This window comes from Schistocerca gregaria, chromosome 5 (assembly GCF_023897955.1).
Source record: "Schistocerca gregaria isolate iqSchGreg1 chromosome 5, iqSchGreg1.2, whole genome shotgun sequence".
Classification (NCBI taxonomy): domain Eukaryota; kingdom Metazoa; phylum Arthropoda; class Insecta; order Orthoptera; family Acrididae; genus Schistocerca; species Schistocerca gregaria.
Window position 1 is genome coordinate 174,240,956 of NC_064924.1, and position 27,422 is coordinate 174,268,377.

The 27,422-nt window shown below is 39.7% G+C and overlaps 1 protein-coding gene across 1 annotated transcript in view; it reads left to right on the forward strand.

Annotated features, from left to right (window-relative positions):
• The window catches only part of LOC126272447 (macoilin), a 136,913-nt gene that overhangs the window by 99,957 nt on the left and 9,534 nt on the right, over positions 1–27,422 (forward strand). Inside the window, exons 9-12 of the mRNA XM_049975322.1 lie at positions 1,046–1,255; positions 5,631–5,789; positions 11,053–11,238; positions 23,541–23,661. Of these exons, the coding sequence (XP_049831279.1) occupies positions 1,046–1,255; positions 5,631–5,789; positions 11,053–11,238; positions 23,541–23,661 (676 nt within the window). The remainder of the gene's footprint in view (positions 1–1,045; positions 1,256–5,630; positions 5,790–11,052; positions 11,239–23,540; positions 23,662–27,422) is intronic.

Consider the following 27,422-nt stretch of genomic DNA (forward strand, 5'->3'; position numbering starts at 1 on the left):
TCACATAAGACCTCCAGCATGATACTGAATGCTACACCAGGTTTAAAGATCGAGAAGAACTGGTTATTGCTCTTGATACACGCTTTGGTTGCGAGCTGCCATGTCCTCCACAGAAACTGCATAGTAGCAGTATTCCATTCCTCATGTTTCTTCCTACTATCTATGGATTTAAAATATCTGTGAGTTATTGTTTAGCAGTAAGTGACCTTTATTGAAGAGCAAAAATAAAAAGTATGAATGTTTTATCTACCACAAAGATACTTTTGCAGTAGAAAACTGTTGGAAAATAACAGTAGTTGGACACAGCTATCACTGTGCACAGTATTTTGCGACATTTTACAAAGAACTTCGTAACTGGAAAACATTACCGTCCAGTAAAGAAGTTTGCCATCTGCAGTGGTTATTTTGCAGATCTTATGGACTCGCTGCTCAGGAATGGAATCAACCAACTACAAAAGCATCGGACTAACTGCATCAACCTAAAAGTGTACTACATAAAAATAAAAAATAAATAAAAAAAAGAAATTGAAGTGGTCAGCAGAAGAAAGTGCTAACACAAGAGAACATATTTCAAGGTATTGCATGTCATATAATTGGCTAAAGTTCAAGACAAGTTAAAACAGTTTATGCAGTAGAAAGCACTTTTTAGCAATACATACGAAGCTCGACGTTACCAGCAGATGATGCTTTCAAAAATGGAGCAGATAAAGTGACCGGCCTGAGACTAACAGAATTGACAATTAGCAATTTATTTTGGTGGACCCGTTCTATTATATTGATATTTCAATTGATCTACAGGATGAGAGTTTGCAGGACCTTTGTTGACTCGCTTGAACCATTGACAACTGAAATGTGTGGCAACAGAACTTCTTTCCTTTGATTATAACGGTATAGAATTACCGGTTGCATGAGTTAATCTTTTCAGAACTGCTTATGTATGCAATGTGTATTTTATGAATTTGAACATTGATAGTGGCAAAAAAAAAAACACTTTTTTCTAGAAAATAGGTCTATTGTTGTAACTTAAGTGTTCATTTATTTCCAGGTCGGTGAATGATTTTGATGTAAATGAGGTTGAAAAAGACAAAAGTGTAAAAATATCTGTTCAGTCCTTGAAGACTAACTCTTCAAGTAGATGGAGCAGTAATCAATCCCGTGAAAATGCTCAGCGTGAAAGAAAAAATAAAGTTAACCGTGATGTTAATCGTGAAAATGCAGAAGGCAGTGTATCATGTAAAGACGAGTATTATGCAAGGTAAGTCTTCAACAAAATATAGTTTTTCTTTAAAACAACAATGTAAGAAGCAATGAAAGTTTGAATTCAAAAAACCTGCAAATTGTGAGCTTCGTTGAAACTCAATGCCCAAGGGTGGTCTTCTCAACCTTCTGTCATTCAGCCATTCACTGGCCGTGGTCAAACATTAGAAATTCTTCCTCCTGATATTTCGTTGCCAACTGCGAGCAACATCTTCCAAGGTGAGTCAGCGACTGGCTATTCGGCTGTGGAGGTCCTGTTTGTATAGAGGGCACCAGCACTCGTCACATGCTGTTGACAGTAAAACTATCTCTAACTAACATCATTACTCTCTATCAAAGGTAATTGATTGTCACATTGTTGATACAAAGTCGACTGCCATATCTTATCTAATTTTAAGCCTTATTTTCTGTGAAAATTATTTGATGTTTCTGTATGAACATGCTTAATGCTACATCCGAAAATTTCCTGATATAACCTATTGCACACGTAGTTTAGGGTTTCTCCAGAATTGCTTTGTTTGTGTGCTTGATTTAGGCATACCAAAGATGGTTTATTTTCCCTAAGGAAAAATGTTTGAACAGCTATACTTCCCGACTAGAGCTAGACCAGTGGTTTCATAAGTGTCACATACATGGATCTCAGCACCCTCGTATTCAATGTGCTTTGTCTGTTAATCATAGGCCACAGTTGTTTAAGCCATGCATGTGCTTCATTGGTGTTGTATGTGTTCCTCTTCTGTGAATGTAAGATCCAACCAGCCAGAGGGCTGACTTTCTCATGGAATTACATTGGATGTGTGTACAGAATAATTTGTTCAGACATCCGTCCACATCAAACCCACCAACAAGCAACAGTACCTCCATTATCAAACGGTCCCTTCCCTACAGCCTAGGCCTTCGTGCCAAACGAATCTGCTCCAGTCCTGAATCCCTGAACCATTACACCAACAACCTGAAAACAGCTTTCGCATCCCGCAACTACCGTCCCGACCTGGTACAGAGGCAAATAACCAGAGCCACTTCCTCATCCCCTCAAACCCAGAACCTCTCACGGAAGAACCCTAAAAGTGCCCCACTTGTGACAGAATACTTCCCGGGTCTGGATCACTCTCTGAATGTGGCTCTCCAGCAGGGATACGACTTCCTAAAATCCTGCCCCGAAATGAGGTCCATCCTTCATGAAATCCTCCTCACTCCACCAAGGTTGTCTTTCCGCCGTCCACCTAACCTTCGTAACCTCTTGGTTCATCCCTATGAAATCCTCAAACCACCTTCCCTACCCTCTGGCTCCTACCCTTGTAACCGCCCCCCGGTGTAAAACCTGTCCTATGCACCCTCCCACCACCACCTACTCCAGTCCTGTAACCCGGAAGGTGTACACGATCAAAGGAAGAGCGACGTGTGAAAGCACCCACGTGATTTACCAACTGACCTGCCTACACTGTGACGCTTTCTATGTGGGAATGACCAGCAACAAACTGTCCATTCGCATGAATGGACACAGGCAGACAGTGTTTGTTGGTAATGAAGATCACCCTGTGGCTAAACATGCCTTGGTGCACGGCCAGCACATCTTGGCACAGTGTTACACCGTCCGGGTTATCTGGATACTTCCCAGTAACACCAACCTATCCGAACTCCAGAGATGGGAACGCGCCGTTCAGTATATCCTCTCTTCTCGATATCTGCCAGGCCTCAACCTCTGCTAATTTCCAGTTGCCGCCGCTCATACCTCACCTGTCTTTCAACAACTTCTTTGCCTCTGTACTTCCACCTCGACTGACATCTCTGCCCGAACTCTTTGCCTTTACAAATGTCTGCTTGTGTTTGTGTATGTGCGGATGGATATGTGTGTGTGTGTGTGTGTGTGTGTGTGTGTGTGTGTGTGTGTGTGTGCGAGAGTGTACACCTGTCCTTTTTCCCCCTAAGGGAAGTCTTTCCGCTCCCGGCATTGGAATGACTCCTTACCCTCTCCCTTAAAACCCATATCCTTTCGTCTTTCCCTCTCCTTCCTGAAGAAGCAACCATCGGTCGCGAAAGCTAGTAATTCTGTGTGTGTGTTTGTGTGTTTTGTTCATTGTGCCTGTCTGCCGGCACTTTCCTGCTTGGTAAGTCTTGGAATCTTTGTTTTTAATAATGCATCTGGCTGCTGCAGCCAGAGAGAGTGGTCATTTATGCATAAGATGTGCTTGTTTTTGTGAGTGTATGCTTGCTTAGGTCCCCCCCCCCCCCCCCCCCCACCGCCCCCCTGAAGGAGGCTTTTGCTCAAAGCTGTGTGTGTAATAGTTTTTTTCGTCGTGCTTTTCTGTACTCAATGTGTCCTCTGTAAGGTATACAGAAAATTCACACAGCTATACAGAAAATTCATATTTTTTCTTAAAACATTGAAAGCAATAATCCTTGAAACGTTAATATCATGCAGTTTTAACACAAAATCTTTCAAGATATTTTAAAGGTAGTTACTGAAATTCTAAATTACCCAAAATTTCCTTTCTCTTTAACGTTAGGAACTACCACCTTTAAAAAATAGTACAATCCAAGGTATTTAGAGTAATCAAAGAATTTCTGTATTTCCCAAGTTTCCTTTTTCTTTAAACATTAAAACAAATAAATTTAAAATCATCCTTGGTATTCTTTCTAAACCAAATAAGTTTAAGTTCAGAAACTCTTTAATGTTAGTGCACTGTAACTGGCCATAGAGATGCTGACATGTGAATGACTTAATGCCAGTTCGCCCAATCCAGTCATGATAAAATCAGCATTGGAGCAGTTACAGAAGAACCGCTAACAAAATTTATTACAATTCACTGAAGCATAACATGCACTAATGTGACCACACACAAATCAACCTTTCTTCAGCGTCAGGTACATCAGTGTATGGTTCACTTTACTACAGTCCCAGGCTAAGAACATTGTCTGTAAAAGACAAATTATCGCTCTGTCTTAACCAACCTTACTTTCACCCTGCCTCTTGAACATGAGGCAATTTGAAACAATACAGTTAAACCTTGATGGGACTTTCTTACATGCAGATTTTGGCCCATGGAACATGAGAACATGTACCCACAATCACGAAGTGTGCTGAAGATAACATCCCTTCTCTTGAATGTTACGCACACAGTTCAACACGATTTACAAACCCCCGAAGGTCTACAACAGAAATGCATCTGATTACCCACATATACATAGAAATTTGCAGAACATTATGAGGGTACAATTTCGTGACACCACAGTCAACAATAAGCTCAACTCGCTCTTCAGCACAACATCCAGTGTGAAGTATCCCAGAGGAATACTGTTCGAGCAAAGGTGAATGGCCCAGTTCAAATTCAAAACGGGATGCCGACGCTCCCAAAATCAGTAAGATTGCAAGGCACTAGTTCCGAAGTGATGCACTCCTCTGTATCTTCCAACTAAACAAAGACCCATCATGCAGATGACACCATAGCACTTCTTGCACTTGCACTTGCTTAAAACTGTTATCCACACCTGGCATCTCTGACTACAGAACAATTTTTCTTTGCGTAAAGGCATGCTGACGCCAGAGATTGATACCGTCGCTTGTATGCATCACATGTATAATACTAAAAGTAGTAAAGTAAGATTTCCCGTAGGAAAAGCCTGGAAATCTTGGGGAAATTCTTCGATGGTACAAAATCGTCACTCGGAACAATGGTACTACCTCTTAGGTCTTTTGATTGCTTGTTAGACATAGAATAAATATTTAATACATATTTCACTTATAATCCAAAACTCTTTCTGTCTGCAACAATTATTTGTTGCTCCTTACTGCTTTTTTTTTTCTTTTTAAAAAAAGCATGGTCTGTAACATCTAACTATGTTTTTTTTTGTTTTCTCCCTGCAGGCTTAGCTCCCACTTTTCTCATTCTGTTTACATAGCTGTTACGTAGAAATACTGCATAGACAGTAACATTCTTATGACAGTTACTCTGAAGAAACATTTCATATCACTTTTTGTCATTTGTCTCATTTCTGTGTTGTGAGAAATTATGATTAAAAGTAACCACCAACAGAAAGTTTTCAGTTTGGTTACACAGTAGATAACAACAGTGTATTAAATTTGAAGAAAAGAGTTTCTATCTTTTTGGAATAGGTTTAGGATACAGATTGAATCAACTGTGTGTAACTTTTGAAGTAGTATATCCTCTTTTGCATATTCACAATGTGAATGAAAAAGCTGACATGTTGGATTTCATTTATGTCATTGGTGTATAGGATTTGATCTCTGTCTGTGATTGTCAACATCCAGTTTCTGTGTTAAGTGTACAACTTCATGTTTCAAATTTTGTCACATAGAACAGTTGCTGAACATATATAATTAAACTTGCACAAAATTATTTCATATTTTACAGGTTAGAAGCTGATGTAAGAAGGTTCAAAGTTGATCTGCAGCTGAGCAGACAAGTAGAACAGGAACTGCGTAGCCAGATAAGCACACTTGTATCTGGCGAGCAGAGTGTTAAAAACGAGCTTTCTCAGCTTCAGCAGGATAATGACAACCTTCAGTCAAAGTAAGTGTGTTACCTTGTATCTTAAATTTTGAAACTTAGTTTTTACAATTTTCCAGTGATGAACAAATGATGTAGTGTGAAATTTTAAGTTTTAACAACAATTTTATTGTAAATGTAAAATTATATTTTAAATATTCTGCATATTTATTTCATTTTACAATGTATGATGTAGGATCCATAAATCACTAGCTTCAGCAGTACAGTATGTGTTCATTATGTTTACTGCAAACTTGGTTGTGGTTGTAATGGCTCCTCTAAATCTTGTCTTCACATTACTCTTTCTTTCACATTACATTTCTTCTTGTCCTTCCTTCTGGTACCTCCCCAGTGGAGAAGAAAGTAAACTGGGAAAGAGAGTCTTTTGTGAGAGCTTTGTAATCATGTACTGTGGGGTGACCTATAAGGAGATCAGTGGAGCAGGATTTATGGTCTTTTGGAAGCATGTAAAAGATTGGTGTACAAGGTGGTGGGTGACATTACTGGTGTGAGGTGAGAGTGGGTTAGAATGACAGATTCTGGTATGGACTTAATTCTTTGGCAAACTGCTTGAGGCTGCTTTGGGTTTCTGGAATGGGGTCATAGTAGTGAGAGATTCATAAGCAGAAGTGTTGAAAAATGTACAGAGAGAAATAGTCATTGCTGTTGATGTTTACAGTACTGAACCCTTGTCAGTGGGAAGGAGGATAGACTCGGAATTGGATTAAGGTCACCAGTAGATGTTCTTTCCATGTTGTCTACCAGCTGTTTTGTAGTAACCATAAAGTGTGGGGTTGTAGAAGCAGCCAGTAACACACCACATCGCCTACAGCAGTTATCTCAGTACCTGTGCCATATTATCTTAAGATTCATATTGGCTGACATAGAAAATATGTTCCTTAGTGTAGACTACTAGAATAAATTAGTTTTCAGGATATCGGCCTCTCCATTTGTATGACTGACGAGAAGAAAGGGTCCGCAGCCACAAATAGTTTGCGTCATCATCATCATCATTTAAGACTGATTATGCCTTTCAGTGTTCAGTCTGGAGCATAGTCCCCCTTATAAAATTCCTCCACGATACCCTATTCAGTGCTAACATTGGTGCCTATTCTGATGTTAAGCCTACTACTTCAAAATCATTCTTAACCGAATCCAGGTACCTTCTCCTTGGTCTACCCTGACTCCTCTTACCCTCTACTGCTGATCCCATGAGTCTCTTGGGGGCCTTGCTTCTCCCATACGTGTAACATGACCCCACCATCTAACCCTTTTCGCCCTGACTGCTACGTCTATAGAGTGTTTTATTCCCAGTTTTTCTTTGATTTCCTCATTGTAGACACCCTCCTACCATTGTTCTCATCTACCAGTACCTGCAATCATCCTAGCTACTTTCATATCCGTAACCTCAACCTTATTGATAAGGTAACCTGAATCCACCTAGCTTTCACTCCCATACAACAAAATTGGTCGAAAGACTGAACAGTGCGCACGTAACTTAGTCTTGGTACTGACTTCTTTCTTGCAGAAAAGAGTAGACCGTAGCTGAGCGTTCACTGCATTAGCTTTGCTACACCTCGCTTCCAGTTCTTTCACTATGTTGCCATCCTGTGAGAATATGCATCCTAAGTACTTGAAACTGTCCACCTGTACTAACTTTGTTCCTCCTATTTGGCACTCAATCCGTTTATATTTCTTTCCCACTGACATTACTTTCGTTTTGGAGATGCTAATCTTCACACCATAGTCCTTACATTTCTGATCTAGCTCTGAAATAAACTTTCAATCGAATCTGCCATCACAACTAAGTCATTCGCATATGCGAGACTGCTTATTTTGTGTTCACATATCTTAATCTCACACAGCCAGTCTACTGTTTTCAACATATGATCCAAAAATAATATGAACAACAGTGGAGACAGGTTGCAGCCTTGTCTTACCCCTGAAACTACTCTGAACCATGAACTCATTTACTGTCAACTCTTTAACTGCTGCCTGACTATCTATGTAAAGACCTTTAATTACTTGCAAAAGTTTGGCTCCTATTCCATAATTTCGTAGAACAGACAATAACTTCCTCCTAGGAACCCGGTCATATGCCTTTTCTAGATCTACAAAGCATAGATACAATTCCCTGTTCCACTCTAACACTCCTCCATTATTTGCCATAAGCAAAGATCTGGTCCTGACAACCTCTAAGAGGCCTAAACCCACACTGATTTTCATCCAGTTGGTCCTCAACTAATACTCGCACTTTCCTTTCAACAACACCTGAGAAGATTTTACCCACAACGCTGATTAAAGAGATACCTCTGTAGTTGTTACAATCTTTTCTGTTTCCATGTTTAAAGATTGGTGTGATTACTGCTTTCGTCCAGTCTGATGGAACCTGTCCCGACTCCCACGCCATTTCAATTATCCTGTGTAGCCATTTAAGACCTGACATTCCACTGTATTTGCTGAGTTCCGACTTAATTTCATCCACCCCAGCTGCTTTATTGCACTGCAATCTATTGACCATTTTCTCCACTTCCTCAGATGTGATTCTATTTCAATCATCATTCCTATCCCATTGTACATCAAAATCTGAAACATTACTGATTGTATTTTCACCTACATTGAGCAACTCTTCAAAATATTCCCTCGATGTGCCCAAGGCATTAACAGGATTCACCAGCAGTTTTACTGACTTGTCCAAAATGATTGTCATTTCCTTCTTGCCTCCCTTTCGAAGACTGCTAATTACATTCCAGAATGGTTTTCCAACAGCTTGAGCCAAAGTCTCCAAGCTGTTTCCAAAGTCTTCCCAAGATTTCTTCTTGGATGCTGCAATTATCTGTTTGGCTTTGTTTCTTTCTTCAACATAACTTTCTCTGTCTACCTGAGTTCTAGTATGTAACCATTTTTGATACGCCTTCTTTTTCCTTTTACAGGCTGCCTTGACTGTCATTCCATCAAGCTGTTTGCTTCATCCTACCTTTACACACTACTGTTCAAGACATTCTTTTGCCACTTCTAGTACTGTGTCCCTGTACCTTGTCCATTCTTTTTCCAATGACTGTAATTGACTACATCCAACTAACTGGTACCTTTCTGAGATCACTGTTATGTACTTGTGCCTGATTTCCCTATCCTGAAGTTTCTCCACTCTTATCCTCCTACATATGGACCTGACCTCCTGCGCTTTCGGCCTCACAATACCAATTTCGCTGCAGATTAAATAGTGATCAGTGTCATCAAAGAATACCCTGAATACATGTGTGTCCCTCAGAGCCTTCCTGAATTCCTGATCTGATATTATATAGTCAATGACAGATCTGGTTCCCCGCCCTTCCCAAGTATACCGGTGAATGTTCTTATGTTTAAAAAAGGAGTTTGTGATTACTAAGTCCATACTGGCACAGAAATCCAAGAGTTGTTTCCCGTTCTTGTTGGCCTCCATATCCTCTCCAAATTTACCCATAAGCTTTTCATACCCTTCTGTCGATTTCCAATCCTGGCATTGAAATCACCCATGAGCAGAACACTGTCCTTGTCCTTTACTCTAACAACTACGTCACTGAGTGCGTCAAAAAACTATCCATCTTATGTTGATCTGTCCCTTCACAATGCGAATATATTGACACGATCCTAGTTTTCTTGCTCGATGCTGTCAAATCTATCCACATCAGTCATTCATTTAATACCTTATTGCAACTTTGCTGGGTTCCATTTCTTTCCTGATGTAAAGCCCTACTCCCCATTGTGCTATTCCTGCTTTGACTCCTGACAGTTAGACCTTGTATCCTCCCACTTCCTCTTCTTTCTCATCCCTTACTCGAATGTCACTAACAGCTAAGACAACCAACCCCATCTTACTTGCAGCCTCTGCTAGCTCTACCTTCTTCCCAGTGTAGCCCCCATTGATATTAATAGCTTCCCATCTCATTACCATTCGTTTGCCGAATCGTGTCTTAGGAGTCCCTGGTTTGTCAGTTAGAGGTGAGACTCCGTCACCTCCAAAAGTCCGATGCATTTTGCTCTGATTGTTGCCAGCATCATGTTTACAGTACCAGGGAAGCAGGTTGCTAGCCTTACTTGCCCTGGATCCCATTGAGTTTTACCCCTAACTGTTAAGGGACTAACCGGTGGATTTGGTAGTCTTTGCCATATGAGCACAAAGGTGACCACGACTCAGAATATGTCAGAGACGCCCAGCCTTATTCCAAAGTAACTGGTATCCCGACTGTCAAGACCACTTACTTGACCACTCATACATTGCCCGTGGTTCATGAACTGGGACATGACAACAGGAACCCACACCATGAACCATGAATAGTTTGCGTGAATGAAATTATTCAACTCTTCTTACATGTGGGTGTACACACATCTGAAGAAGAAATATGTAATTCCATAGAGTTAACTCATTGGGAAAGTGTAGATGTTGGTCTGTTTTATTCTTTCAAAAATTGTTCAGGAGAATTCTCACCAATAGTTGAGTTTTCACAAAACAGTGGGTATGGTATCTTGGTAGTCACACCCACTGTAGAGAGGAAGGAGGCCTGTTTCTTATTTGTTACTTTTACTTGCTCTGAACCATGTATTTTTCAAACATTTGAGCCCAAATTGCTTTACATGTGTATTAACAATGGCATGAATTGGCTGCTTGATACTATCTTGCATATTGCACTTCTACCACATGCAGATGGTGCAAGGTTATTGGCCATGCAAGATCTCCACTGGGGTTTCTTCATTCACTGATAAGGTCTGATTGGTATTGTAAGGTGCTGCTGTACTCCATTCCTCAGCATAATTCCTGAAACAACCAAGTAGAAAATTGTGCGCCATTATCCAGAATTGTTTTGGCAGCCCTGTAATATCAGTTCTCATGGTAAAAAATAATTGAAGTGGTTATAGCTGTATCAGAAATCAGCAAACAATGGTATTACTGTTATGGCAGTAGCTGTTGAAAATAAAACACAGTTTCAGTGAACTAAAAGGCTCTTTCTCATAAAAGCGAATATCCTATGGGACGTATTGGATAAATTCGCAACTTACTGTATTTTAACAAAGGGAATTGGGCCCTTTAACTGACTCCTCATTTTCTTTGATAAACCTCAACATATGCAGAACAGTATAACATGGGAAAGAGGCAGCAATGCACAGAAGGTAGAACAGACGAAGTAGTTTTTAGAAATGGGTAGTTTCTCTTGCTGCAGCCTGTCATTTTAGTTAATAGACTTTTTCATAACATTTTCACTAGTTTTAAATATGTAATAAATGTACACTCATGGAACAAAGTTTGCAGGCTTCATGGTTTAGTCACTGCTAGACAGTCTGACAAGCAGACAATTTCTCAACTAGAACGTCGATTGCAAGAGGAAAGGCGATTACGGGGCTCGTTTGAAGCGCAGCTGACAGCAGAAAGAAAAGCAAAGAAGGCTGAGGAAGCAGTGGCAGCACGGGCTGTTGCTATGGCAGCAGTATCTAACAAGTGAGTCACATCTTTTATTGTACTATATGCTTAACACACAAATTTTAAGATTATAAAATTATCTGGTGTTAATCAGTGCCAAATCTAATGAGATTACTGTTGGACAAAGGGAATATGAGACCTTGGTGAAATACCCTCTTTAAGAATATGACTTTGTTTTATGGTATTCCAGTGCGGGGTATCATGCTGCAGATAAGTATCCATACAGGGATACATATCAGAATGTAGTTAACGTCCTCATCTGTAGTCATATACTTGAGAATAATAACGTTAATATTTTTGTTGTAGTTAATATTATGGGCCTTTGTGTAGTTAGTAAGATTTATTTAATCTCAACTATTATTTAGAGTTCTCTGCAATAATATACTGCTTTTGATCCTAGCTTTTTGATCATCATCATCATTATTGATGGCAGCACTGTCTTTGAGGATTAGGCCTTTTGCCTATTCCGCCTCAGAATTGTTCATGCCATCTCTTTAAGAGATGCCAAACATTCCGCTTGCTGGTTGGGTTATATTCTGTAGTTGTTTTAACTATATATGATGGTAGTATATATTCCTGAAAGAACAGTTACCTTTGATGACCATGCAGCTTTGCTAGAAATGAAATGATATTTAAATGGACACCCTAGCTGCAAACAGGCGTTGAAGTACTTCATTGGGGACATGTTGAAAATGTGTGCCCCAACCGGGACTCGAACCCGGTATCTCCTGCTTACCGTCATATGAATCTGCATCTACTCATCTCCCAGGGTACACATTTCTTAGGGCAGACAGATCAAAAAAGCGAGGTGGCGGGGTCGGCGCATATATACGAACAGATCTCAAAGCGAAAGTCTTATGTACGTCAAATCCTGCTGAAGAAAAAGAGGCTGAATTCATGTTCATTGAAATAAATATACAAAGTCGGAAATTCTTGACTGGCGTCGTGTACAAGCCGCCAAAAATTAGCTCAATGAGTTCCTTCCAGTCGGAATTACATTCACTTCAGTGTCAATACGAACATGTCATCGTAATGGGTGACTTGAACATAGACCTGCTAAGAGACACTCCCTCCGCAATAAATCTAAGAAGATTGTTTAGTTGCAATAGCATGAACATTCTTCCATTACAACCTACACACCATACGGCGCACAGTCATACTCTTATAGACGTGATCGCAATGAAACAGACTGACAAAGTAAGAGATGTTGGTCAATCATCGGCCCCTGGCCTCTCAGCACATGATGTAATATTCCTGGCCTACTCTGTGCAGCCCCCAAGGACCAAATCGCGTTACATAACTTGTAGGAACATGAAACGTATTGACCGTGACGCTCTAACAGCCGATTGCTCAGAAATCTCATGGCATCAAATAATCAGAGAACCTACAATCGATGGCAAAATTAATGAAGTTGGTGATAAACTCACTGCCCTCTATGACAAACATGCACCTGTGCGCACAGTCCGTGTAAGAAAATCTCCTGCTCCATGGCTGACAGCTGAATTGCGTCAAATGATGACTAATAGGGATACTGCCCACAGGCGTTTCAAGGCAGATCCGAAACCCGAGCGTTTCGAAGAATATAGAAAGCTACGGAACAGAGTGAAACAATGCATTCGCAATGCCAAAATCAGGCACGCTCGCTCCCTTGTATGCAGCGATCTGACACCCAAGACTCTATGGAAGAATCTCCGTAGCTTGGGGGTCGGAAAGGCAAAATCGGAAACTACTTTTCATGTGTCAGCTAACGAATTAAATGAATTCTTCTCTGCACCTCTGAATACCAGCACAGCTGATAATTACCGTCCACAAGAATCCCCAAATAGGATAAATAACAACGTTACCTTCCATCTAAAACATGTAACAACAAATACGGCAAGAAAAGCAATAATGAGAATCTCTTCTGATGCAATAGGCAACGACAGTATCGGTATAACGATGATTAAGAATGTTGCCGATATCTTAGTACCTGTCTTAACTGACATATTTAATTTTTCCCTCGTGAACGGAATATACCCCGCTGCATGGAAAAGAAGCATAATTCGACCCATCCCTAAGATCGAAAACCCACAACTGCCTAGTGATTACCGACCAATTAGCATACTGCCTGCTGTTTCCAAAGCACTTGAATATATTGTTCATGACCAAATCACTGAACACTTGCATGAATTCAGTCTATGTGACAAATTTCAATCCGGTTTCCGTAAACATCACAGCACAAACACTGCTCTAATTAAAGTAACTGATGACCTGAAATATGCCATCGACAATCGAAAGGCAACAATATTGACGCTACTGGACTTCAGCAAAGCTTTTGACACTGTTAACTTTGACATATTACTCAGAAAAATGCAACAGCTTAACTTCTCTGATAGTGCAATGAGATGGTTTGAAAGCTACTTAAAAGACAGACAGCAATGTGTTGTCTGCGCAAATGAAAAATCTTCCTGGAAACAAGTTTCTTCGGGAGTGCCACAAGGATCAGTCTTAGGACCACTTTTGTTTTCTTTATATGTCAACGATATTTCGTCGGTCTTGTCTTCCTGTAAACATCATTTCTATGCCGACGACCTCCAGCTCTACCTAAGTGTCAGACCTGAAGACGTAAACACTGCAATCGCTCTGATGAATGATGATCTGTCTTCAGTAGTGACATGGGCGAAAAACCTGGGGCTTAAATTAAATGCAAAAAAGACGCAAGTAATCTTAATAGCCCATCAGAAATTAAGAAGTTCAGATTTCCGCGAACGGCTACCTCCTATTCTGCTCGAAGGTACTCCAATACCATATCAGAAAACAGTGAAGAACTTGGGTGTAACTTTGGACGAGCATCTCAACTGGGCGGAGAATACAGTCGCAGTGTGCCGAAAGACGTCTGCTTGTCTCTATGCTCTCAAAAAGTTTCGGAACATATTCCCACAGGACTTGAAACGCCAGCTCGTGCAAGCACTCGTTCTACCGAACCTCCACTATTGTGATGTGATTCAACAAGGCATGAGTAGTGAAAACAAAAGACGGCTAGAGCTAACCATGAATGCCTGTGTGCGTTACACCTGCAACATTCGCCGATATGATCATGTTAGTGCTTCATACTCCGAGCTAGGGTGGCTGCGGCCGGATAAACTGCGTGACTACCACACTCTGTCTACTTCACCGACTCCTCGTCGCGCAAGCACCCCAGTACCTAGCTTCAGAGATTAAAAACCTGTCATGCCATCATAATCGAAACACGAGGTCACTCTTATCTGGTATCCAAACTGTGCCCACTCACAAAACAAAAACTTTTGCAAACTCCTTCTCAGTTGCCGCTGTCCGCCTCTGGAACAAACTGCCCCTTACCTTGAGGAAAATTCAATCTACTGTTGCTTTTAAGAAGTTGAAGCATTTCCTACTATCATCCGCATAAAATTCTCCACAAAATTAATGTGCAAGGCCAATCCTCTCATCTGTCAAATAGCAAAGCTAGCAACTCCTATCTTGCTCCTGAGATGCCTTCCACTTCATCTCTCTCTATTAGCCACACAGTCTTCTTTTCCTTTATATTTTCCTTAATCATGTTTCATCATGTCTCTCTATTCTTCTCCTCCCTTCACCATGAGTCTCCCTCATACTCCCTGCTGCCAGCACTCCTACCTAAAATCTTTCTCTTCAATAATGTATTTTTCGAGGTGTACCTTTCTAATTGTTTATCTCACTTTTTGTATTAGATGTAGTTTAACATGCCTACTAAAACATATGACTGTAAAATAAGTAGAATGCCAGGTTAGATGTAAGAGAGGGCCCGATGGCCCTAATCTTGCCAGGTTAAATAAATAAATAAATAAATAAAAATAAATAAATATATAGTTAAAATATGGCTTCCTGGCCATTCACCTTCTTGTGCGAACGCACACGTTATGTCCGAACTCGTACGGGACTTGGTGGATTAATCTGCCACCAATAATGAGTATGATGGACAAACATCTATTAGGCGCACTACGAATGTAGTGGTGTGGACATGTTGGGAATGTGGGTATCACGGGGAGTGTGCAAGGGATAAGTACCTGCAGGCTCACTATCCTCTGTGCCCTCAGTGGCTCAGATGGATGGAGCGTCTGCCATGTAAGCAGGAGATCCCGGGTTCGAGTCCCAGTCGGGGCAAACATTTTCAACATGACCCAATGAAGTACATCAACGCCTGTTTGCAGCTAGGGTGTCCATTTCAGTATCAATAGTTGTTTTAGTTATTCTAGCATTTGATATATGTTGGACATGGTCTTTTCAGTTTGATTTGTATTTTTCAGTTACATTTGTAATAGGTTCAACATTTAGTGTTCGTCTAATATTAGTGTTTCTTTTATGGTCCAACAATGAATATCGTACTGCCAAGTGGAGGAACTTAATCTCTGATGATTTGATTCTTCATAATTGATCAGATATTAAGATTCACAGATTCTTACTAACTAAAGAAAATGTGTCAAATTTGCAGGCAGGCACTCACTCACATAAAAGCTTTCAGGCACACCCTTTATTAGTGTGGGTGGCATGAGCGTGCATGCGTGTGCATGTGCACGTGTTCGTATGTCTCTATATTGATGAAGGCTGTAGCCGAGAGCTTTATTAAGTATTTTTTAATTGTGCCTGTCTGCATCTTGACATTCCTTCTTTACAGGAAGAAGCAGTCTGTCTTTCCCAACATTGTTGATACTCCTATCTGGAGTTTCCATTGTTAGATATTAAGATATGGCATTTGCTACCATACAGCAGCAAAAGTGCACTTACTCATAGAGTTTAATTAACGTTTCTCTCCATATGTTATGTTTCACTGTACATTGTATAGGTTCACAGAAATGTCTGAATCTATCCAATTTCAGAAATTGATAAATTTAAAATTGCACCCTATATATTTATTCAATTATTTGTCCATCTCTAACAAATTTGACTCTTATGGGTTCCAGATCTTAAAATGCAATCACTTTTGTGATAACTGTTGATATTCTCATTCTTTATTTATCGGCAATTTGGCTCAATTTATGTACTGAAATTTGCACCTTTTCTTCTGATTCTCCTATTATAATCTGATTATCAATAAGTGGCGTCTTCATAAAATTAAAATTATCACCTCCTAATGTGCCATTTAATAAAATCAGCCCTTTACGAATGATATAATCAATGTAAACATTGAAAATAGTTGGGGACTTTGGCAGCCTCTTCTTACTCCTTGATTGATACAGCCGATTCTGTGCCATTACTCACAGTACAGATCCTATTTTATTATTTTTGTATAATGATTGAATTGATTTAATCAGATGTGCTGGAACGCCTAATTCCTTAAGTGTTTCACATAGCATTTTCCACTTTGACTTGTCAAACAGCTTTTCACAGTCAGTAAAAACTTGGTAAACTGGTAGTGTAAATTCCTTCTTTTGTGAAACATATACTAACAAAGAGATAGAGGGGCTGGCCAGTACTTACCTCAGCTCAGTACAGCCGATAGATACACAAAAAAACCTAAATTTTCGGTTGTTTTTTGTATATCTATCGGCTGTACTGAGCTGAGGTAAGTACTGGCCAGCCCCTCTATCTCTTTGTTAGTATTTGTTTCACATCTTTATATGAGATTTTCCATTAATTATTTAAATTCCTTCTTTTCTCAGTTGCTTGTGCCATAGTGAAAAGACAATCAGAGTGTGATCTTCCATTTCTTAAACCAAGTTACACCTCTAACATATGTGATTCTGCTGTTGGTATTAGTCTGTTGATTATAATTTTAGCATACAATTGACAACAGGAATTTAGTAGACTTATTCCTCGATAATTTATGCATTGTAATGTATAGCCTTTCTTGTAAATAGGGCATACAAAGCTTCATTCTATTTGTCTGGTACAAGTCTACTCAGCCATCAACATTAAAAAAAAAATGAGTCTATGCTTTAGTTTATCAGATGCATATTTAATTAGCTCCATGTTTATATTATCAGTGTGAGGCAGCTTTTTATCTTTTATTTGCTTGATCACATTTTGTAGCTTATCCATTCTTATCAGATCTACAAAATTGCTGGTATTGGTGTTTATTTCTGGTTTTTCTTCATTGTCAGTCCATAGACATTCGAAGTATTTTAACCACTGCAGAACTGTTAAGGCTTCTGTGGCCACTTGTTGATGAACTGCCTGTTGGCATGTGTCTCAGGCTCTTCAGCCTATGTTCGTCTGATTTTCCTGATGTTTCACCAGCACAAATAGCTGGCATTGTCAAACTTTCGCCGTCCATGGCAATGGACTGGAGCCGAGCTCACGGCCTCAGGCTATATGCACCTGGCATGTCAATGTCCAAGGGATTCTCCGTGGTCACTCCTGTTGCAGTGCTCTTGCTACAGGCAATAATCATTCGCTGTAGCATGGGAAGCCAGGATTCATTTATCTTGAGGCTTTGTTCTTTCCTGTTGAAGCTATTCTCGTGTTCATGTATTTCTATAGCTTCTCTGAATGAGTGGGTGTGATGGTTCTTCTCTACAGCCAGAACTTCCATGTCAGCAAATTTTACTACGTGATAGGCCTCACATAGCAAGTGCTCTGCCATGGCTGATTTCCCCACTGCCCTAACCTGCAGTGTCCCTTATTTTATGTGATTCTGGTGTTGATTGATCGTCTGTCATTCCAACATAAACTTTTTTCTGCATGTGCATGGTATGAGGTATGGTTGGGTGCCTTTTCTCTTTTGACAGTCTGAGACACTCTTTGATCTTTGTCAGTTTGTAAATAATCTTGAGGCCACATTTGTACAATATATGGCCGATTCTGTCCATCACTTTAGGAATGTACTGCAGAAAGGCTGTACCTGACATTTCTTTTTCTGATTTGTCACTTTGGTGAGTGCTTGGCCCTTTTATAATTCTAATGTAACTTGTGGAGTGCCCATTGCTCCCCAGAACACTTTCCAAGTATTATATTTTGCGTGTTAGGTGCTGTGGCTCACATATTCGTCTTGCTCGCCGTCCTCAGGCCTAATTGAGTCATACAGCCACCTTTTCTGTGTAGTTGATGAAAAAAGAGTAATCTAGGTAATGGGCTTTGTAAGGTTGTGGCTTTTTTCTCGCTTCTCGAGATGTAGAGGCATACTAGGTAGTAACTTCACGTCCTCTAATGTTGCACTCAATGAAACAGTGAACTGAGTCACATTCCATCTGAGTATGATATCCTCAAACAACATTTGCATAATAAATACTCCTATATTAGTTGCTAGTCTTAAAAGAGAATTAGATAATATCAAGCTACTGTTCTGATATATGCATCTGTCAGAATGCAAAATTACTTGGACAGGATTTTCCTTAATCGTTTTGGACATGGTGTCCACGACACAGAAAGCAGTACTTGAAACAGCTATTCACCTTGTGTTTCATCGAACCAGTAACACACTGCATCACGATTTTCTAAATTGTGCTTTGTAAAGTTACGAAGCATCGGAGTCTGAGCGTAGACTCCTCCCATGAACTATGGACCTTGCCATTGGTGGGGAAGCTTGCGTGCCTCAGCAATACAGATAACTGTACCATAGGTGCAACCACAAACGAGGGATATCTGTTGAGATGCAAGACAAACGTGTGATTCCTGAAGACAGGCAGCAGTCTTTTCAGTAGTTGCAGGGGCAACAGTCTGGATGATTCACTGATCTGGCCTTTTAACATTAACCAAGGCGGCCTTCAGTCGTAATTTTTCCCGAGGGCATGCAGTGATTGACGTCCTCTTGGGTGAAGTATTCCGAAGCAAAAATAGTCCCTCATTCGGATCTCCGGGTGGGGACTACTCAGGAGGACGTCGTTATCAGGAGAAAGAAAACTGGCATTCTACGGGTCAGAGCGTGGAATGTCAGATCCCTTAATCGGGCAGGTAGGCTAGAAAATTTAAAAAGGTGAAGTGTCTTTTAAGATTTGTGAGATCTGTCATTTGTGTCATGTCACACAGAGTACAGAGTCATGCTATACAGAGATATCAGCACAGTGTGTTACAAAGTGTTTCCTAATTGTAAACAAAAGTCATATGAGTGTTTCTGGAGAAGTACTCTAGATAATTTAGTGTGTTACAAAGTGTTTCCTAATTGTAAACAAAAGTCATATGAGTGTTTCTGGAGAAGTACTCTAGATAATTTAGTGTTTGTACACCATGATAGTATCGAGGAATAGGTGGCTCATTTTACCCGCAGTGTCCACTGTGCATCCTTTCCACAGTCCTCAGGCCAAGTAAAAATGCAGCTTGCCCTCTGGTGGACTGGTTGCCACTCAACAATCGGTCTGTAGGGTGGCTCTGTGTAAGGCCTATTGCCTTTCAGGTAATGAGGACAAAATGTCACTGAATTATTAGAGAGCAAGAAGAAATCATGGCAACTGTTCCTGAACAAAAACTGTGGATTAAAGGTACAGTTGTATGAAAGACCATGAAGAGAATTTACAGGAGAGGTGAAAGATACCCAGTAAGTCCTCTAATGTGGGATGGATGTCTTCAGAGCAATTTGCTAGAAAATGACAGGAGTATTTTGCAGTGTTCTTGCCACTGTTAGGTGGGATGCAGAATTTTGATGCTGCAGAGTGACTGCTGAGAGATGGGCAGTTAGGACTTAAGTTCTACCAATGGTGAAGAATACATCTGCCCCATTTCCATGTAGATGCGGGCTTCTACATTGTATGTGCTAATGACACACCAACTGGCCATGACAGTGTCCAGTACAGCATATTAAGGCATCTCAGAGGCCAGAGGAAAGAAATCCTCCTAGCCTTTTTAACTTCATTTGGGCATCAAGATACTTTTCCAGACTCCCGGAGAGAAGCTATGTGATTGCAGTTTTATAACCTCGGAAGGACTGAACATGCCATATCAGTTATCATAGTGTTACCCCTTGGCAGCTGTGTGAGGAAGACCTTGCAGCAAATGGTAAACTGCTGCCTTGTCTGTGTCTTAGAATCCAAGTAGCTCCATGGTTGCTTTCATTGTGGGTTCAGCAGACATTGCTCCACCTTTGACAACCTCGCCCTTTTGGAAGTGGCTATACAACTGTCTTTCAGTTTTAGTAACCACTTAATAGGTATATTTTCTGACAATGGGAAGGCTTACAATACTACTTGGAGTTATGTGGTGCTACCCAAAAGTTCCTGTAATGTATGTGCAGGTGGTGAAGTCTAGCTAATAGGACGAGCATGTCGTGCGAAGTTGATGATAGTGGGTGTCTGAAAACAACATGTGCGCACAAATTTTTGTTTCAGACTTTGAGAAACCACTACATAAACACGTAATGTTGAAGCAAGCATTTGAGAAAGACACCTTAGGTCACAGTCACACTAAAGATTGTTTTAAACGGTTTCAAAATGACAGAACTTCATTTGATGATCCCCATTCACTACTTCCGTCAACTGGCGTTACTCCTGAAAATGTTGCTGCTGTTCAGAATATGGAGCTGGAAGATCATAGGCGGACCATTCTGGACATATGGAAACATTATGGAGCTGTCTTGCGGGATGTGTCGGCAGATTTTGTCCTATGAAAGTTGTGCACAGGCTATTGGTTCCTCCATCATGACAGTTCAAGGTCACACACTTCATTGATCACCGAGGAGTTTCTGACAAAAAACAAAATGACAATTGTTCCACATCTGTGATATTCACCCAATCTGGCACCGAATGAGTGTCTCCCTCTCCCAGTATGAAACTCAAGTTAAAAAGCCAAAGATTTCACTCCGCTGAGATTCAAACAGAATCATGGTACTAAACAGACTCATAAAAAATGCATTACAAGGAGCTTTCACCTCATGGAAAAATTGTTGGGAGTGATGTATACAACCCGAAGTGATTTCTTTGAAGCTGATGGTGATTAATAAGACCCAGGTGAAGTGTAATTTTATTTATGGATGTATTCTGCCAACTTTTGGGTAGCACCTCACGTAATATCCCCAAACAATGTCATAAATCAAGCTTTAGACAACATCTTCCCATCTTTATACAATCATTCATCTTCCTATGCTACTTTAAATATCAACTCGGTGATGTGCTCTCTAACAACTTTGAACAAGATGTTTTCCCTCAAGATTGTGTTTTTAGTGTGACTGTCTTTTCTGTAAATGTTATAGCTCAATGTTGACTAGTAGAAGTCCTGTACAGTATTCTTTGTGGACAACTCCTCTGTCTTTTTTTCCTCCTCCAGCCTATCAATAACAACCTGTCAGTTGCAGATGACTATTAAAAAGTTGGAGAAATTGGCAGAGAAGAAAGGTTTTAATTTGTTGTTGTCAACCAAAAAGTCTGTGAGTATCCTTTCTAACCATTAACACACAGTTTCGACCCCCCCTTCCCCCCCCCCCCCTCCCCAAAAAAAAATGTTGATAATTATAATACATTCCACCCGGGCCACCATGACTGCTTTAGTCCCCCAGAGGCCGTAAACTTTTTCGACTTCTTTCTGTAGTTCCTGATTATAAGATGAAAGAGAAAAGCAGATTACCGTCCATTTCAGAGTAACCGTATTTTCGGTGTGCCAGTCTGCAACTCAGTATGTCATCCTTAATGTGATAAGCAATGTGTCTTTTTCATAAATGTCGATACTCGAATATGAGCTTTCTTTTGTTTTAAGAGGAGAATTATTTTTAATGAAAAATTTCAAATACGTTGGGAAGCAATAGTTAATATCTCTAGTTCCCTGTGCTTTCACTTGCAAAGAGTAAATCTGAATAATAACCTCTCTTTTACCTTCTTATCTTACATAAAGGAGGGAGCTTGCTATTGTGCATGATTGATGTGTTTTATGTTTCACACCATGTCAAAAGTCTCTCTTCATTTATGTCATCAACAGTGTTGCCGCATACAGTTATGTGGTATTTAAAGTTGTCCATCACAATAGATTTACAGGTGTGGAGCCGATCTTTTCATGTGGCGATTTATAAATGGACTGACTATAATGCTACTGAACTCCGCATTCTTTCAGGTGTGACTTTATAAAGATTACACTTCTTTATTGCATATATGATCTTCCAGCTAAGATCAACATTCTGGAACGGTACGTGATGTTTCAGCCCCTGTCATCAATTGGTAATTTTTGGATATCTTTGGCAGCATCTCTGTGTGTTTCTTAATTACACAAGATATCAGATTTGTTATTGTGAAAGAAATTATTTAGCAGTTGTTCTTTGGCTTTTTAGTTATTTCAGTATTTCTGGTTATAATACATACAGTAGTTTAAAAAAATAATTATTTTATTGAATTCATTATTTTGTTGGTGCTTTGGGAGTGGAAGGATAGGATAGGCTGCTGATCCACTGTTTCTGAGGGTTTCTAATATGTTTTAATTTTAACACTCTTTGGGAATGCTCTCAAAATTTCACCCATCATTCCTTCCACGTGTTTCTATTTTCTTATGTATTCACTCCTCACTCTGGCACTCAATATTATGTTGCTCAAGGAGTGTAAGAATCTCATTTGTGCCCTGTTTATTTTGGTTTTATAATTTTGGGGAAGAGTTAAATATTCATGGAGGTTTTGGTATCACAATTTGAAATCTGATTTCTTTCCTCATTTGTTTAGAAATGTATCTTTTCGGTATTCCATTTATTATAATTTGTGAAATTGTTCTATATATTTGGTTTGTGGACTGTGAAGTATGGCCAGCTAAATATAAATAATCAACATTTTTATTTCAGTCACAGCCTTTCCCTTTGCTTTGCTGTCAAAAATTTTCACATTTTGGATTTTTTACACAGATCTTAGTAAAACATCTTTGCTTTCAGCCATTAGTATTTAGCCCCTTACAAATAACAATAACAAAGTAGCAATATTGTGAAAAGGGAAGTTGCCACTCACCGTATAGCAGAGAACCGTATAGCAGAGATGCTCAGTCTCAGGTAGGCACAACAAAAAAAAAACTGTCACAAATTAGCATTTGGCCAGTGAGGCCTTCGTCAGAATCAGAAGGCAAACACACACACACACACACACACAATAATAATAATAATAATAATAATAATAATAATAATAATAATAATAATGTTCGTACTACTAAAATCCTGCCTTCCATAAGGCAGGAAAAAGAAATTGGGGTTTAATATTTGCATAATGGGTCACGTTGTCATTAGAAAATTGTTAGGATCTTGAGCATTACAGTAAATTTGTGCTTGAGTGGTAGTTAGTGGTGGGGCTGGTGGTTACTTGAATTTGCACTGAAAAAGTTATTGTGCACAACATAATTGCTTTAGCTGTATTGTTAGGTTTAAGAGAGTGTGGTTTTTTAAAGTTTTTCCTCTGTGAACATAAGTGTTTCATAAAAACTTTTGTTGAAATTTCAATGTTGTCTTAACTTTGTTCTAGAAATGAATGCACAGAAAGCTGTCGTGCAAGGAGAAGGGACCTCGAGGCTGAAGGGAAACAATTGAGGCGGGAGCTGAAGCTGAAAGATGAGCGGTTCCTTGCTGCAGAAAGGGAAATGCAGGTACATTTCATATTGAATTAGGTACCTGACAACCTTAAACTGTCCAAAGATCTTGCCTGGGAGTAGTTAAAAACTGGAAATGATTTATTATGGTTTCTTTCATAAAATGAAATTGCCCTTGAATGCTGTATAGAAGAGGGTGGTTTTTAAATATGGAATTGTTGTGAAAAGGTTGTTGTTGTTTTTATCCTTTCAATGTGCCTTTTTCTTTCTTTTTTTTTTAATTGAGTGGACAAAAGAAAGATAGACATAAATGCACTTTAAAAAAATTCTCACACAAAATGGAACAGCATGTACACCACATAGGATTAAGTTATCTTGATCTCAAATTAAGAACATTTTGTAACACACTTGGGACTGTAGAGCAGTATGATGGAAGACCCATCACTCATCTAATGGCTTTAAGTGACATGAGACACAAAAAAGAAACTGTTACGTATTGAGCATGCGGCAGAAGCCTCCTTCAGAAAGAAAAAGGTGGAGGAAGAGCTCAATGAACTACTTCATTGTTGCAAGGTTTACACCACTACTCCGTGGACTTGGATTCCACCTCATAATGGTAATACCACTTTTCATCTCCAGTGGTGATGGTGGTGATGTATGTGATCAGAAAATTGAAATCTTCAGCCTCATATTGGTCGAGCAGGTCCTGGAAAATTTCCATTGATTAGTGTTCACACACTCTTCGCAATAGCGAAGGTTGTGGAACTTCTCTCAGGCATTATAGCAAACATTCAGCTCGTTATGAACATCTGTTTCACCTCCATTGAAACACATGAATCATTGCCTCACATTACTCATGTCTGCTGTATCATTTCCCTGTGCTTCCCTATGTGTGTAGTTCGAAAAGTGACAGGTATAAGATGGCCACAACAGGTGATAATGGACTACCCCACACCACACCATTGGTGATTTTCTAATATTTTATATCAAACAGGAAATAAGTTGACATGAGAAAATTCCTAAAAAGTGCAGTGAAACAGTTGTAGTTTGCTGCTGTTAGCCTTTTTTACAATCTTAAAGATGATTTAAGTCCAGCATTCTATATGAATGTGACATGGCATGTGGTACAAACTCTGAGAACAGCTGAGGAGTGGTGCAAGGAACGTTAGTGACAGCCGGCTATCACTAAACACTACCTTTTGAATATAATCATGAAATGAATTTTGAGAAGACGAGTATCATGGTGCAAATGCCTGGTTTCTTTTACAGTGTAATTAGGTTTCTGTGACAGTGTAATTAAGGAGCCTACCGAACTAAAGATGCAGGAAAATCTAACAAATCTTAGTGGCGGTTTCAGTTTAACCAAGTCTTAGGGTCCAACACTCCATTCGCTAACTCATTGCTAGCCAGCTTATCTATTACAACTGGAAAAGAGAAAGAGAATATGTGCTTCAGAGAATAGAAGTGTGGGCTCTGAAAAAGAAATGAACATCAAACAGCATTGCGGGCACAAGAAGTTGAACTCGGTTGTAACTCTTGGCATAACACTAACACCACTTTACAGCCTCATTGGAGCTCAGATAGTGAGTACACATAACACCACCTGCTGGCAGAGCCTGAAGAATATTGAATTGGTCATTGAAATATTGAGCATAAAAATGGAATCAACAACTTAACCTGGGACCACATAATTAACCTACAGGAAAAGAGCACAAATATCCAAAAATTACACTGCATCAACATAATCCGGTTCGGACACTTAAGTCAATGCACAAAATTTGGAGGCATTAATTTTAAAATGACCATCACAGCATTACACAGACCAGGCATGCTGCCGTACTGCTACACAGTGACAATCTTATGAATTATTTTTAAATTGTGTTTGTTAACTTCTGCCAGTAATTTTTTGTTAAGGGTATATCTCGTATCCAATTTTATATTGTGAATAATTTTTTCTTGTACACACTCCAGTCACATTAATGTGACCATTGCTTATGTCTGATGTAATGTGCAGTAACCGCTCACAGACAGCAAGTGGCAGCAATAGCTGTGAAGGGTATATAAAGCATGTCAGGGGGAATGTATAAAATAGTGCAGCTGTTGTCATAATGCAGATTCATTTGACATGGAGAAGGGTATGATCATTGGCTTTTGCGCCAAAGGTGAAAGCATTTCTGAAATAGCGAAGTTTGTAAACTGTTTGCATGCTGCTGTAATTAAAATATACCTTGCATGGCAAAATGGCGCTATCCAAAATTGGCTCTGAGGCAGCTGTGTGTACAGGCAAATCCTCATACAACTGTTTAGAAAATGACCACCCAAATTAAAAAGCAGCCATTAACTGTCGCCTCGATGACCACTCAGCAAATATTGGTGTTTATGGGCCTCCACAACAGGCTCCTGGATCGTGCTGACTGCCGTTCATTGACTAAAAAGGCTGGAATTGGCGTGCCTGTACTGAAACTGAATATCCACTGAGTAGCGAGAGGTGGTCTTCTCAGATGAATTGTGTTCTGTTGCTTCATCAGATGGCTGTTGGTGTGTGTGCGGCCCTGCAACAATCGTCAAATGGCTTCATGCTGGAGGAGGGAACGTTATGCTCTGGGAAATATTTTCATGACATTCCCTGGGTGATCTCATAATTCTGGAAGGCACAGTCGATCAACACAAATATGCATCTAGCCTTGAGGACCATGTCCACCCCCGACATGCAGTTTGTTTTTTCCTCAACACGATAACATCTACCAGTAGGACAATGCAGCATTTCACACAGTTTGCAGTGTGCATGCATGGTTCGAAGAGCTTCATAATAAGTTCACTGCATTCCCCAGGCCACTAAACTCCCCAGATTTAAACCCAATCAAGAACCTGTGAACGTCTGGGATCAGATCCTCAAATGAGAAACCTAATGTAGCTGGCCATGGCACTGGAGTCAGCATGGCTCCACATCCCTGTCACTACTTCCAAAACCTCATTGACACTATTTCTGTACACCTGGACTGCAAAAGGTGGTTATTCGGGCTTTTGACAGGTGATCATACATTTGCAAAAAATTAACCAGTTACATAATATTACATAGGTAATATAGTCTTCAATTCTACAACCAAAGCATGGATATGTTCTGAGTGCCTCTGTTGACCTGTTCAGTTGTGTTTTAACAATGTAGTAATTTTCTTCTGCAGTAGGCAGCTGAGAAGAATGTCTGTTAGGCATGAGGTGGGGAGTGGGCAAGCAGTCTTTCTCTCACTCTCTTCTGCCCCACATCTGCCTGTGGTCTGTGACTAATTGAAAAATTTTACTGTTCTCGTGGACTTCATTGTCATTGTCATTTTGTTTCATTGTTCACTTTCATGGCATTACTGTTTCGTATAATTTTCATGCACAGAATCAGTCTGAAAGAGGAAAATTCTAGTGAAACACATGCAGACATTGTGTCCACATTGTAAGTGAGAAATAGGTGATGTTATAACTGCAAAACAAAAATGACAAAAAAAGCATTTAATTAGCTACACATGAGTACTAGTATTAATAAATTATTGATGTAGCAACTACTGATACCACGTACACACAGATAAAGAATTTAATCCATTCTATTTTAGAAGAATTGAAGTAGTGAGAGAAGTAAATATATTACGTTGCTCAAACCTTTTCAAGCCAGTTACAGTTACAGTGTTGATGTAATTAAATTAGTGAAAAATTATTATAAAATTGTGAGTTTTGTTGTTTGTATCACACCAGACTCCCTGCTGCATTCCTGTCATGTGCGTTCTTCTAAGTTGCTGATAGTAGTTGTGCAAGGACATTAGTTTTATTTTTTA